This window comes from Schistocerca serialis, chromosome 10 (assembly GCF_023864345.2).
Source record: "Schistocerca serialis cubense isolate TAMUIC-IGC-003099 chromosome 10, iqSchSeri2.2, whole genome shotgun sequence".
Taxonomy (NCBI): Eukaryota; Metazoa; Arthropoda; class Insecta; order Orthoptera; family Acrididae; genus Schistocerca; species Schistocerca serialis.
The window spans coordinates 137,504,099-137,519,168 of NC_064647.1; the positions used below are offsets into that span (position 1 = coordinate 137,504,099).

A 15,070-nucleotide genomic window follows, 5' to 3' on the forward strand; every position below is an offset into this window, starting at 1 on the left:
AGAGAAGATCCAACGGAGAGCAGCGCGCTTCGTTACATGATCATTTAGTAATCGCGAAAGCGTTACGGAGATGATAGATAAACTCCAATGGAACACTCTGCAGGAGAGACGCTCAGTAGCTCGGTACGGGCCTTTGTTGAAGTTTCCAGAACATACCTTCACCGAGGAGTCAAGCAGTATATTGCTCCCTCCGACGTATATCTCACGAAGAGACCATGAGGATAAAATCAGAGAGATTAGAGCCCACACAGAGGAATACCGACAATCCTCCTTTCCACGAACATTACGAGACTGCAATAGAAGGGAGAACCGATAGAGGCACTCAAAGTACCCTTCCCCACACACCGTCAGGTGGCTTTCGGAGTATGGATGTGGATGTAGAACTGTTTTATATGTACATTTAGCTACACCTTCCAGGTACTTCTCTACATACTCGCCGCTCCGACGAAGACATTTGTTGAAGTGTTATACCAAATTTCCAACAGCATCGTTATAGAAGGCAGTTTTCTGATAGTTCTCTACGCCTGCGCCCAAGTGTTGTCTTCGTATCCAGCGTTTCATGTGAACAGAGATGATGCTCAGGACGAGCCAATTAGTGCTGTGTTGTGGGTGATCGGACACTTCCCATCGAAAAGGCTGCAGGAGCGTCTTCACTGCCCCTGCAGAGTGCGGCTGAGAATTGCCGTGAAGAAGGAAGTGCGTGGCAGTTGTGTTAGGCGGGCTGCATTCATTAAGGGGCGGGGGGAGGGGTAGGACATCGAACTGGCCGACTTGGAGCAGGAGAGGCACCACAGGACATTTTTATTTCCACTGTATACACTTTTACAAATAAATGCATAAAACTTTGTCAGCATGACCAGGAAGGGTTCAGGATTCACGCTCATAGCAATGGAAGTTCAAAAATATAATAAAATATATTATTTTTACACGTGAAATTTCATTTTTTCACTTACTATTGGCTGCATTCGTTGCTATAGGTACATTTTTCTTCGTAAGTACGAGAGATTCCTCGATGAATTTTTCAAAGCATACAAACAGTAGTTAGAGGTGTATGAAACTCTAGAATTTTCCGAATCTATTAAAAACTGTACTAAAAACTGAGATAATTAACCACAAAATTTGAGTTTTTTCTAAAAATTAAGTTTAAAATGTAACAGCTCATTCATTTCTTCATTAATTAAACAAATTCTAGAGTTTCATACACCTGTAAGTATGGTTTGTATGCTGTGCAAAATTCATCGAAGAATCTCCCTTACTTATGAAGAAAAGTGTACTTATAGCAACAAATGCAGCCAATAGTAAGTGAAAAAGTGATGAAATTTCAGACGTAAAAAAATTTATTTTGTTATACTTTAGAATTTACATTGCTACGAGTCTGAATCCTGAGTCCGTCCTGGTCGTGTTGACGAAGTTTTATGAATTTATTTGTAAAAGTATAGACAGTGGAAATTAAAACGCCGTGTGGTGTGTCTCCTGCTCCACGTCGGCCCGTTTGACGTCCTGCCCCCCTTAAGGCGAAGCCTCTCAGCGGGACCTCCTACTTGGCGGGAGACATCGTTGTTGTAGGCACCTTACTCTCTCACAGTGCGCTCACATCTGAAAAGAGGGTCTTGAAGCGATCGACGGGAATACTTGAGAGACCGCTAAAAATGACTGTGAGAAGCCTCGTCTCATTTTCACACTGGTTTCCATTTCGCAACTTATCGTTCCTCACTCTCCCAATAGCCCTCTTAGTTTCCGGCGCCCGGGGAAGGGGGTTTTGTTCGGCCTGAAGAGGACGGGCTGGATTTTCCGCAATACGTCTAACCCAGAAACGCTGTAGAACTCTTCAAGCGTGCTCCCGCATGTGTGTGGACGCCCCCGGCAACGTGCCATGCTGTCTGAGCAGTATGGGATGAAAGACGGAGAACTACAAATGGCTTGAATTCGGATTTGTTTCATATTTCTACACTGAAACTGCATGCGACTGGCGATGAAATATGCGTTTGCGGAGAAACTTGGACACCAGAACATGTCGAACTGCTATGCAACACGCTAGCACAACGACAGTGACATCGCCACAAATATGTAATCCCGATGATTGGAACACAATAAATAGCGTAGCCGTTATTGTATCACACACTGCATGAAAAATACAAGCGCCAAACCCCTACGGAAGGAGGTGCTGACAAGCACAAACAACAGAACAAACCACATGGTAGGACACAAGCATGACCCCAAGTTCCGAATCCGAGGAAGGAACCAACACACTAAGTGAACACGACTCGGAAGGGACCAACACGTAAGGGACCCAAACCAACACCGCATGCCATTGCATGCCACAACACAGTCACAAACAACACAACAGGGAGTAACAATCATAAGACAAACACAGACACCACATAGTAAGCCTCTAGCAACAGCATAACTTCACTTACGAAGGGATGGCTCGAAGAACTTTTATTCCGAGGCTCCTACTTCCCAACGACATATTGCATAGCGTTTAAAGTATACTGCAGACAAGCAGTAATGTATTGTCCGACTTATTGTGTGTAAATAGAAGAGTATTCCTTTCTCTAATTAAAACTAAATGAATTAATTTTATATATCAAATGTATTTTCTGCATAAAGTATGTATAAAACTAAAAATGTATTGTACTTAGTTATTTAAGGAATAATGCATTAAGTAGCGATGAACTACATTCTATACCTAGTAACAAATTTACAAACATAAGTGTATTCCTTATGTAAAGCTAAAATTAATGTATTACATGTATCAAATGCTCAGTCAGTATTTAATCTGTACAATACCAGGTGTAGGTATCACATAAAACATACCGTAACTACCAACAATAGGACAAACAAACAGCTGCTGAATATCACGTAGTGCATATATATATATATTTGAATTACAAAAAACTAATAATAAGAAAAAAGGTTGTAGAGCGCGAGATTCGATCCGGCGACCTTCGGATTACGAACCCGAGCGCTTACCGCTGCGCCACGACGCTGTGGAAAATTATTAACCGTAGAGAGTATTTCACTGCAACGGTTTCTTTTAACTGTCGATTTTCTCGACAACGGCTGAGAAGTGCATCTTGGTGCTTTGCCACATTACACCTCTGGCCATGAGCTTTTATTATGCGTAGTATGAATCGAATCTGAATTTCACAATTGGCGGCCTCCTCTTGTAAGTTGTCTAGTATCGGCGTACAGTGACTCAATTTCGTCACTTTACCGTACACCACAGCATCATCAGGAAACGACCGCACATTGCCGTCTGCCAAATCATGTGTACAGAAAACAGCCGTGCTATCATACTTCCCTGGGCCACTTCTGACGATGCCCTTGTTTCTGACGAACACGAACAACATATATCACGGGCAAAATAAATTTTCAGTATGTTTTAATTTACTACTAGCTGACAAACCTGGGACTGCCTGGCTATTCATTTTGCATTGTAAGCTCCTTCGCGTCTCCATGAATCTATTTTATAAGCGTCTCTACGGCAACGCTTCTTCACAGCTCTATAGCCGGCTATTGTTTCTGCCTACAGCTCTTAGCACTTCGCAGTTGAAAACTGTAAAAACCGCTGCCAGATCGTGATGATTTCAGTAAGCTGACTCGACTGTAGGAGTACCTTGGTAGTAATTAATAACTGCACTAAAAGTTCATGCGAGATGCTGTGTGTCGTACCATGATATGCACCAAGACAAAACAAACGACACACCATGAAGGATTTATCAGAATGGGACGGAAATCGACAGATGTGATGTACATGTGCAGACAACCAAATCGTAACAAATTCTAGGAAAAATGTATGATTTATTCGAGACGGAAGAGCTTGGCAAACCGAGTACGTCAGTAACGTGTCGGTCCATCTGTGGCCATGTTGCAGCCTGTTGTTTGCCTTGGCCTTCACTGACACAGTTGTCGTATGTATGTGTAAATTCTGTCCAACTGGCGTGTTAGATCGTCAAAATCGTGAGGTGGTTGGAGGGGTCTGCCCATATTGCTCGAAACGTTCTCAGGTAGGGCTTGGCAAGCACCAAACCAAGCAGTCTCCCCATGTGCGGGTGGGCATTATCTTGCTGAAATGCAAGCGCAGGATGGCTTGCTACTAAGGCCAAAAAAAGCGGGGCACAGAGTATCACTGACAAACCGCTGTGCTCTAAGTGTGGCACGCAAGACAGCCCTTCTATAATATGCATGGAACTGAACACAATAAAATTTTTATCTGGTAGAAACTGTCGGCATACGGTCAGATGCAGGCAGTTTCGCAGATTTTCGTCATGGTGCCATGTAATTATGACTTATTTAGTTTCGGAAAAAGGCCGTTCACACACATTTGGTGTTATGTATCAAATAAAAAACCTTTCAGCCGTCTAGTTTTCAAATTTATTTTATTTGGATGTCAGTATCAGCGTTTTATTACGCCATCTACGGGCCCCTGACCGACGTGTAAGATGATTCTACACCTGGGCTCTGATCAAAGCAGGGAACAGCAATACTGGTATTGGTACATTTTTGCTACAGCGATAACTTCAACCATCATCTGCCGATATATAAACTGCATCACGTTTGAAATTTCATAATGGGGGCTTTGAAACACTTCACGAGGCAAACAATGCAGACTTCCTGGACAGTTTTAACGTAAAAGCATTTGTCTTTTAAACAGGAAATACACTGTAAATCCGCCAGTTCTATCTGCACATGGAGAGGGGCGTTATCAACTGGAATAGCACACCGCCACACGGCCTGGAAAACACCTCCAAACCACACGTTTGACTACCAGTGATGTCAAACACTTTAGAAATCTATCCTAATTCTTTCAACGCCACAATGAATTCTCCAAAATTCACGGTTTGTTTAACGCCAGTGGGCTTAGGGAAATGGACAGTGTTTTTTTTTTCGTCAGAAACCAGGCAACACGTTTCCAGTTATCAACAGTCCAATGTCGGTGTCGAGCGGTCAGGCGAGGCACAAAGCTTTGTGTCGTCCAGTCATCAAGGGTACACTGTAATGTGACTACGTGCCATTTAGTGAAGGCCAGGCATAGTCAAGGCGCAACGGCAGAGAAAGTGGACGCTTATGCCATCTGTGGGCCAGAATCGAAGGCAAAGCGGAAGTGCTTCCGCCTGGTAGCAGCTAAATTAAAGAACCCTATGCGGGAGACACGTGTCTGGCTTGTGCTGCACTCTGACAGCGAAATAACAAAAGAATTAAACTAAATAATATTGTTATGTGTAGTAAAAATATAAATGTAATATTACTTTAATATATGAAAATGACTGTAATTGAATATTGTAATGCTATGCTACGTTTAATTGTAGATAGAGAACTTGGCGTAATGTAAAATAATGTTTAGATGTGGGGGGGAATCCCCGAGAATGAGAACAGTGTACAGGTTGGCGCGTAACATTGGCGGTAGAAGTAAGTTGGCGCAGCTCTGAGGCAGAGCAGATGTTAAGTGGCGTAAAAGTGCCTGCCGGTGTGTGCTACGGTAACGTTGCTAACAGACCATTTACAAGTGAGCTGAAAACAGATATGGACTTCGTTTAACGTATGGCTACAAGGTAAATGGACACTAAGGCTTGTAAGACGCGGTATTTCGACGGAGATGGGCTGTGAGCGGCAAAATGGTACGGTTTCCCGCTCTGAGGTACATGGCAGTGCATGGTGCAATGCTGCGACGAGTTGCTTGTGCCAACGGCGGGGTGTGAGGGGACCAGTAGCCGCGTCCAACAGCGTATCGCGATCTCAATAACTGATAAGGTCCATTGGTGAGCTCACTTCGGTAGCAACGAACTAGAAGTTATCTTACAGGAGTATGATTATGAACAGTGGTTGCTATACCGACGCCATTACTAGTACATTTATATTCTGTGAATCAGTTCGTGTAGTAGTCAAAACCAAGTTCTCTACAGTGTGTTAAGTTTGGAGGAAATAATAATTTTGTGGTTTAAATTGCATTCCCCGAGTGTAATCAATTACATAAAGGAAATAGCTCATTATTACCCCATATCCAGTGATTTCTATGTGCTGCAACATCAGTGAAAAGTTATGGTGCGTGAGTGTCGGCGTAGCTATATTGAAAGAGAAAATAGTCGGAGGTAACGCCGAAATTGCCACCAGACGCCGCTTCATGCAACGGATGCAAGATGCCAGGTACTGTGCCACCTTAATTACTATCCAGCTCGATGTGGTGGCTTTTCAGTACATTGCCGTAGTCGGTTCCGTCCGAGCAACGTAATTCTCAATTAGTGTTTTCAGTAACTATATTGACAAGCAGATCTACATTGTTATTTAATAAACGTTCAAGGTTGGTTGGTTGTTTTTGGGGGGAAGGAGACCAGACAGCGAGGTCATCGGTCTCATCGGATTAGGGAAGGAAGTCGGCCGTGCCCTTTGAAAGGAACCATCCCGGCATTTGCCTGGAGCGATTTAGGGAAATCACGGAAAACCTAAATCAGGATGGCCGGACGCGGGATTGAACCGTCGTCCTTCCGAATGCGAGTCCAGTGTGCTAACCACTGCGCCACCTCGCTCGGTAAACGTTCAAGGAAATTGCTGCCACCACAGTACACATTGTGCCTTCAGCACAATGCAAGCTCAATAACATTAAATTCAGTAATTACAAATTGTTTAGTTTACATTAACCTAAAGCAAGTTCAAGTGTTTATCATGTCTGTTTATGTATTGTGAAACGATTTCAGGCTGTGTTAGTATTTTAAATGAATAATGTCTTCCTGCTAGGCAATATCAAACATACAGAATTAAGTGCTCCCTGTTCAGTCACTTCAAAGAGATTATCAGTGCTACTAACAATCAAATACAGACGTAAAAATAAGTTGGTTACGCGCCATTATCATTATTTATTCCAAAAATTCCATGTCGTAGTTGGATCACCATAGGACGTCTATTCAAACCTATTACACGCGAGAGCCGCTTTCCTGAAGTCCGATGCCGCATGGTCTAATAACAATACAGTAAATTCGGGTAGTGGCATCGCAACACGAGTGGGCCTTCGGCTCCGAAAGCCCATATCGATGATGTTGCGCTGAATGGTTCGCATGCTGGCACTTGCTGTTGGCCCAGCATTGAAATCTGCTGCAATTTGCGGAAAGGCTATAGTTCAGTCACGATGTACGATTCCCTTCGGTCGTCGTTGGTCCTGTTCTTGCAGGATCTTTTTCCAGCCGCAGTCATGTCTGAGATTTTATGTTTTAACGGATTTGTGATATTCACGGTTCACTCGTGAAATGGTCGTACGGGTCATTGCTACCTCGGAGATGCTGTGTCCCATCGCTCTGGCGCCGTCTGTAACACCACGTTCAAACTCACTTATATCTTGATGACCTGCCATCGTAGCAGCAGTAACCGATCTGACAACTGCGCCAGACACTTCTTGTCTTTTATAGGCGTTGCCGACCGCAGCGCCGTATTCTGCCTGTTTGCGCATCTCTGTATTTGAAGACGCATGCCTGTAGGAGTTTCTTTGGCGCTTCACTGCAGTAATATAGCTACAATTATAGCTTTGAGTGTGCGGTAACAAGCCTATATATCGTATGCTTCAGTGGCGGTCCCTTTAGCGCAGTGAATAACGTCACAGATTCGCAGTGACAATTTGGTATGATGATAGTCGCGTCCCATTCCATCAAAAAAAAAAAATTAACCTTCGCGTTTTTAGTAGCTTCTAATGCTTTGAAGGAAGGTGTTAATTTTAAATTCTTTGTCTGACTTGGTGGTCAGGCCTTTAGCCGTTGTTTCAAATTTGTTTGTGGCCTTCAGCCGTGCAATAAGTTAATATTTCATGAATTAGACTTTCGGCCGTTCTATTGTAAGTTTAAAAAGAAATGTCTTGGTTAGAAAAAAAAATGTTTACTGATGTGTTTTAATTATAGCTGTCTTTCAGTGTAGGCCTTCAGCCGCTAATTGTTGTCAATTGCATGTCTTTTTTTTTAAATTACCTTCTATTTTTAATTGCTTTTGGTTTCTAAGCCAGGCCTTCATCCATTCTTGTTTTGATGTGGTTTTGGGGCCTTCAGCCCAGAAAGCATCTAAAGTTTTCTTTAACTGGGCCTTCAGCCGTATTGTCTAATTGTGATCCTTTAAAGGAATGTGTAAATAAGTGGTTCTTTGGAAAATAAAGTTGTGTGTGTGATTGTGCAACTCTCAGTTACTGTTTACGGCCCCATCCACAATCGTAACCTTATCCTGTGCGTTCTCCGAGTTCCTACCAACCACGTTTCATGTGTATACCATAATCTTCGATGTTAGGTAAATACAAGTGCGCTATTTTTGGGGATGTGAGTTTGTCTTATTAACTTAATCTGCAGAAGACCTTGTACTACTTACAGAAAGATATTTTGCCCTTTTTTCAAGTTTTGTAATTGAAGTGTAGGGATTCTGCTACTCAGTAGGAACAGTGATCAATTAAGAGTGACCTTACGATTTTACTAAAAGGTGAGAATGATGAAAAAATGTTTGATATGTGGAGAATTATCGTAAATTTGTATCGCACTATTTGTAATGGAAGTTTCTTCAGATGATGTCCTCACTCGCTAGACCCAGTACTTTCCTTTTTGCCCTTTAATATTTTCACAGGTATTGCAGTTTTTACTTACGTATACTGGGTGATCAAAAAGTCAGAATAAATTTGAAAACTGAATAAATCACGGAATAATGTAGATAGAGAGGTACAAACTGACGCACATGCTTGGAATGACATGGGGTTTTATTCGAACCAAAAAAAATACAAAAGTTCGAAAAATGTCCGACAGATGGCGCTTCATCTGATCAGAATAGCAATAATTAGCATAATAAAGTAACACAAAGCAAAGATGATGTTCTTTACAGGAAATGCTCAATATGTCCACCATCATCCCTCAACAATAGCTGTAGTCGAGGAATAATGTTGTGAACAGCACTGTAAAGCATGTCCGGAGTTATGGTCAGGCATTGGCGTCGGATGCTGTCTTTCGGCATCCCTAGAGATGTCGGTCGATCACGATACACTTGCGACTTCAGGTAACCCCAAAGCCAATAATCGCACGGACTGAGGTCTGGGGACCTGGGAGGCCAAGCATGATTAAAGGGGCGGCTGAGCACACGATCATCACCAAACGACGTGCGCAAGAGATCTTTCACGCGTCTAGGAATACTTTCTAATAAAACCCCATGTCATTCCAAGCATGTGTGTAAATTTTTACCTCTCTATCTACATTACTTCGTGGTTTATGAAGCTTTCAAATTTATACTGACTTTTTGATCACCCGGTACTATGGAGAGAACAAGCTGACCAGAATACTGACAAGGGAAAAAGTACGTTGTAGTAGAGCTAATGCGGGAGTTTTCTGGCCATTTCGTAAACGAACATGGTGATTTACGAGCGAGATACAGTCAACAACTGCCGCTGGAGCGAGTTGCGATCGCTTATACCAGGGGTCTCCAAACTACGGCCCGCGAGGTCCGGCAAACCGGCCCCCGTTAGCTGGCCGGACACCCCCGGTATCCGGCCCGCCAAACATTTGAGGTGGTACCTGTACTGCCAACAACTGACTTTCGAGGCCTATCGCGACCAATACACCGCGACATTGGCTCTGCTGTTCGCTACAAGACTACATAACTACACTTATTGTTGCGCCGCTTGAAATAACAATGCGTTGACATACTCTACCTTTGTTACGTCTTGCAGTAATAGTGTTGCTAACAATAATTTTGAGATTTCGTTAACTTTGCAGGACGCTTTCGTGAAGAATGTGCAGTGACATACTTTTTTTTCGGTGAAATTCGCCAGAATAATATACGTCAGGATTTCGGTCGGGTACGTCCACTAATCAAAATTATGTAATTAAATAAAAATCGTAGTTCGTTTCAGTGCTAGCTACTCCCACAACTTTAGATTTTTGCGATTTCATCTTTCCTTTCGCCTTACATTACGGTGATCATGGAGTGCTAGGGTGCTTTAATCCCACTAGGTAGATCTTGGCCCTTATGACTTCGTGCAGGAGTCAATGTGGCCCGCGGACTAAAACATTTGGAGACCCCTGGCTTATACCACATGGGGCACACATACCGCCTACAGTAGCCCCATCGTTTCTGAGCGTTCGGCAGCACGGTCGGTGTGCGAGACGGCTTAAGGTAGAGAGCTATGGAACAGGCAGGGTGACTGGAATGGACGCCCGAAGTGCAGGTGTCCAGCGCACACCGTCACAGTGGCAGCCGTGGTGGTGGTGGTGGCAGTCAGCAGTGGTGGTTGGTGGCTGCACGTACCTTGGCGAGGGCGTTGAGCGAGGCGACGCGGTGGCGCTTGGGCCCGGACCAGAAGCCGAACAGCCGGATGCGGCGCGCGCGCTGCTCCGAGTCGCTGCCGCTGTCGGCCGGCGCCTGCTTGCGCCGCGACGCCGCCGTCGAGCTCGCCTTCTTCAGCAGGCGGCGCTTCTTCTTCACCTGCGCACCACAACACAACACGCCACATCGCTCGTCACGCCGGAACTACTACACTGCAGCAGGCCGCACAACAATGGACGTACACAAAACGACAGTACAGTAGTACAGCACTGGGCTGGCTGAGTGACGTCAAGAGACAGGCACGTCCGTGTAAGCGGAGAGCAGTAACAAGATGTGGTTGCCTTCGGTGCGCGGACAGCTCACAGTGGGATGGTTGGTTGGTTGGTTGGTTGCGGTTGAAGGGACCAAACAGCAAGGTCATCAGTCCCTTGTTTCAAATGTGGTCCGTTCCGATAGTGTGACATATCACAAAAGTCAGAACGATAAAAGGGAAAAGGCTAAAAAATGTAAAAGGGCATTCATATTGCCAATGGTAAAAACAAAATGAGGTAAGTCAGCAAGAGAGCAAACCCAACACTATGCTAGAGGCAGGAAATATCCCACCTCTGAAGCAGAAGAGGCAAGACCACCTGCGACTTAAAAGGTGCAACCGCTAAAATGTAGAAGTGCGTATGGGAAAAGGAGACTAACCAATCCTAAAAAATGATAAAAACAGAGTAAAAGGGGAAGAAAAGAGGATGTCTGCCAAGGAGGGGAGTCGGGGATCTCCAAACACGGCTCCCAACACTCACCGCCCTGCCCCAACACCAGACAGAGATTAAAAACCTTAAAACTGAGAATAAAAACCACTTTCCCGGAGGAAACCGAGAACCAGGTCGACCATCCGGGTTCAAAATGGCTCTGAGCACTATGGGACTCAACTGCTGAGGTCATTAGTCCCCTAGAACTTAGAACTAGTTAAACCTAACTAACCTAAGGACATCACAAACATCCATGCCCGAGGCAGGATTCGAACCTGCGACCGTAGCGGTCTTGCGGTTCCAGACTGCAGCGCCTTTAACCGCACGGCCACTTCGGCCGGCGACCATCCGGGAATCGTCAGCCAACATCGAAGGTAAAATGCGGCGGAGTCTGTACTTAGCAGGCAGAGGCAAAAGAAGGGGGGCATTCAACCAAAATGTGGGCTACTGACTGGAAGGCTCCACAACCACAAAGTGGGAGTGGCTCATCACGCAAAACAAAACCATGGGTCAGCCTGCTACGGCCAATGCGGAGACCACACAGTGCGGTCGAGTCCTTTCGGGGGAAAGGAAGAACGTCACGGGCCTGGTGTCACCTTAATCGCACGAAGTTTATTAGACAGGGGAGTAGCCTCACAAGAGTTGGCCAATGATTCTCACAGTGGGAGCATCGGACCTGTTCATCACCGATTTTGATGAGTCTTGGCTATTAAGAAAGGAAGTTCGAGCGTCGTGTCCATCCGCCAAACTCGCCCTATGCACGGTGTTCACAAAAGCGTGTCGAATTCTTCGAGAAGTGGTAGTAATCATGTTGTTGTTGTGGTCTTCAGTCCTGAGGCTGGTTTGATGCAGCTCTCCATGCTACTCTATCCTGTGCAAGCTTCTTCATCTCCCAGTACCTACTGCAACCTACATCCTTCTGAATCTGCTTAGTGTATTGATCTCTTGGTCTCCCTCTACGATTTTTACCCTCCACGCTGCCCTCCAATGCTAAATTTGTGATCCCTTGATGCCTCAAAATATGTCCTACCAACCGATCCCTTCTTCTAGTCAAGTTGTGCCACAACCTTCTCTTCTCCCCAATCCTATTCAATACCTCCTCATTAGTTACGTGATCTACCCACCTTATCTTCAGCATTCTTCTGTAGCACCACATTTCGAAAGCTTCTATTCTCTTCTTGTCCAAACTGGTTATCGCCCATGTTTCACTTCCATACATGGCTACACTCCATACAAATACTTTCAGAAACGACTTCCTGACACTTAAATCTATACTCGATGTTAACAAATTTCTCTTCTTCAGAAACGATTTCCTTGCCATTGCCAGTCTACATTTTATATCCTCTCTACTTCGACCATCATCAGTTATTTTACTCCCTAAATAGCAAAACTCCTTTACTACTTTAAGTGTCTCATTTCCTAATTTAATCCCCTCAGCATCACCCGATTTAATTTGACTACATTCCATTATCCTCGTTTTGCTTTTGTTTGATGTTCATCTTATATCCTCCTTTCAAGACACTGTCCATTCCGTTCAACTGCTCTTCCAAGTCCTTTGCTGTCTCTGACAGAATTACAATGTCATCGGCAAACCTCAAAGTTTTTATTTCTTCTCCATGGATTTTAATACCTACTCCGAATTTTTCTTTTGTTTCCTTTACTGCTTGCTCAATATACAGATTGAATAACATCGGGGAGAGGCTACAACCCTGTCTCACTCCTTTCCCAACCACTGCTTCCCTTTCATGCCCCTCGACTCTTATAACTGCCATCTGGTTTCTGTACAAATTGTAAATAGCCTTTCGCTCCCTGTATTTTACCTCTTCCACCTTCAGAATTTGAAAGAGAGTATTCCAGTTAACGTTGTCAAACGTTACTGACAGTAACTCACAGTACTCATAGAAACAAGTAAAACTAGTGCAATAAACATGCCGCGAGGGGGCTGCCGCGCGGTCTCAGACTCCCCCCGTCGGAGGTTCGAGTCCTCCCTCGGGTATGGGTGTCTGTGTTGTTCTTACCCTAACTTATTTTTAGTTAGATTAACTAGTGTTTAAGCCTAGGGACCGATGACCTCAGCAGTTTGGTCCCGTAAGACCTTACCACAAATTTGCAAACTGATTTTCAGTTTCAAAGGACGGACGTGTAATTATTGCAGTCAAAGTCCGGTTTCATATTTCTACACACGGCAGTGTTGTTACAGGGCATGAACAGATCAGAGGTTGAGTGGCCACTGTGAAGCACGTCCAGATGCCGCGCTATCAGCACCTGACAGGGTTTGGAAGGGCCCTCGCTGTCGGCCTACATTTGGCCATCTGGTAGAATCGTGCATAATCCAAATTTATGGAGCATTCCGATGTGACAGTCGCCTGATGTGGGGATCCGGTCGACCATGCTAGACAACCAAAAGTGAGAACCGCCGCATCGAGCGCCAAGCACATCGTAACCGGTTGCAAGACACTGCATCATCCTGCACCACCGGTTGGAGAGTGCCGGCAGCCGGAATGGGGAATTACCGTCCCACGCACAGGCTGCCGATAACACCACAACACTGACCTTGCGCTCGCAGTGGCGCCGTGGCCTGCAAGGTCCCACAGGAACCTACCACCGGGAACGCATACTTTCTGATATAAACACGTGTTTATAGCAAGGCCTGTGCGACGCTTGGCTGCGTCTACTGGTACAGTCGTTGCATTTGGCGCTCCGTCTAATGCGTCGGCAGAGTACAATGATGCCTTACTCACATTACCTACCATTAGGTGGTCTGCAGTCACTTGTCTGGTTCGAGTCGTATTGTAGGCTGCGTTAATTTTCGTTGTGTTTGCGTGCCTTACTGTGAACACCGGGTGTGTTACCTTCTTCCAAACGCGGATTCACTTACACTATGAGATCAGAAGTATCCGGACACCTGGCTGAAAATGATTACAAGTTCCTTGCGCCCCCCATCGGTAATGCTAGAATTCAGTATCGGATAGGCCCATCCTTAGCTTTGATGTCAGCTTCCATTGTCGCAAGTACACGCTCAATCAGGTGCTGGAAGGTTTCTTGGGGAATGGCAGCCCATTCTTCATGGAAAGCTGCACTGAGGCTGAGGCCTGGCACGAAGTCGGCGTTCCCAAACATCGGGAAGGTGTTCTATAGGATTCAGAACTCTGTGCAGGTCACTCCATTACAGGGATGTTACTATCGTGTAACCACACGGCCACTGGCCGTCCATTATGAACAGGTGCTCGATCGTGTTGAAAGGTGCAAGCCACCCCCGAATTGCTCTCTAACAGTGGGAAGCAAGAAGGTGCTTAAAACATCAATGTAGGCCTGTGCTATGATAATGCCACGTAAAACAACAAGGGGGTGTAAGCCCCATCCACGAAAACCACCACCACACCATAACACCACCGCCTCCGAATTTTACTGTTTTCTCACGTCCTCCCTACATCTTATAGTAATTGCAGTGGATCCTGATGCAGTTTGGAATTCCTGTGTGATGGTCTGGATAGATGTCTGCCTATTACACATTAGGACCCTCTTCAACTGTCGGCGGTCTCTGTTAGTCAACGGACGAGGTCGGCGTGAAGGTTTTTCTGCTGTACGTGTCCCTCCAAGTTTCCATTTCACGATCACCTCGGAAACAGTGGAGCTAGGGATGTTTAGGAGTGTGGAAATGTCGCGTACAGACGTATGACACAAGTGACACCCAATGAGCTGCCACATTCGAAGTCCGTGAGTTCCGCGGAGGGCCCTATTCTGCTCTCTCTCACGATGTCTAATGACGACTGAGGTCACTGACATTGAGTACCTGGCTGCAGGTGGCCGCACAGTGCACCTAATATGAAAAACCCATGGCTCTGGTCATGTCGGGATACTTTTGATCACATAGTGCATGTGTCTGCTGTTATTGCGCTGTCTGTACGTACAAATGCTGCAATACATTTACGTTTTCTCTCTCCCACCACTTGTTAGAAATGGAAGCCAGTTACTCGACAAGAGTTGGGTTGTTTGGGGAAGGAGACCAGACAGCGAGGTCATCGGTCTCATCGGATTAGGGAAGGAAGTCGGCCGTG

General features: G+C 45.2%; 1 protein-coding gene across 1 annotated transcript in view; it reads right to left on the reverse strand.

Moving 5' to 3' along the window:
* The window catches only part of LOC126424614 (nascent polypeptide-associated complex subunit alpha, muscle-specific form-like), a 163,328-nt gene that overhangs the window by 104,328 nt on the left and 43,930 nt on the right, over positions 1-15,070 (reverse strand). Inside the window, exon 4 of the mRNA XM_050087352.1 lies at positions 10,255-10,431. Within this exon, the coding sequence (XP_049943309.1) occupies positions 10,255-10,431 (177 nt within the window). The remainder of the gene's footprint in view (positions 1-10,254; positions 10,432-15,070) is intronic.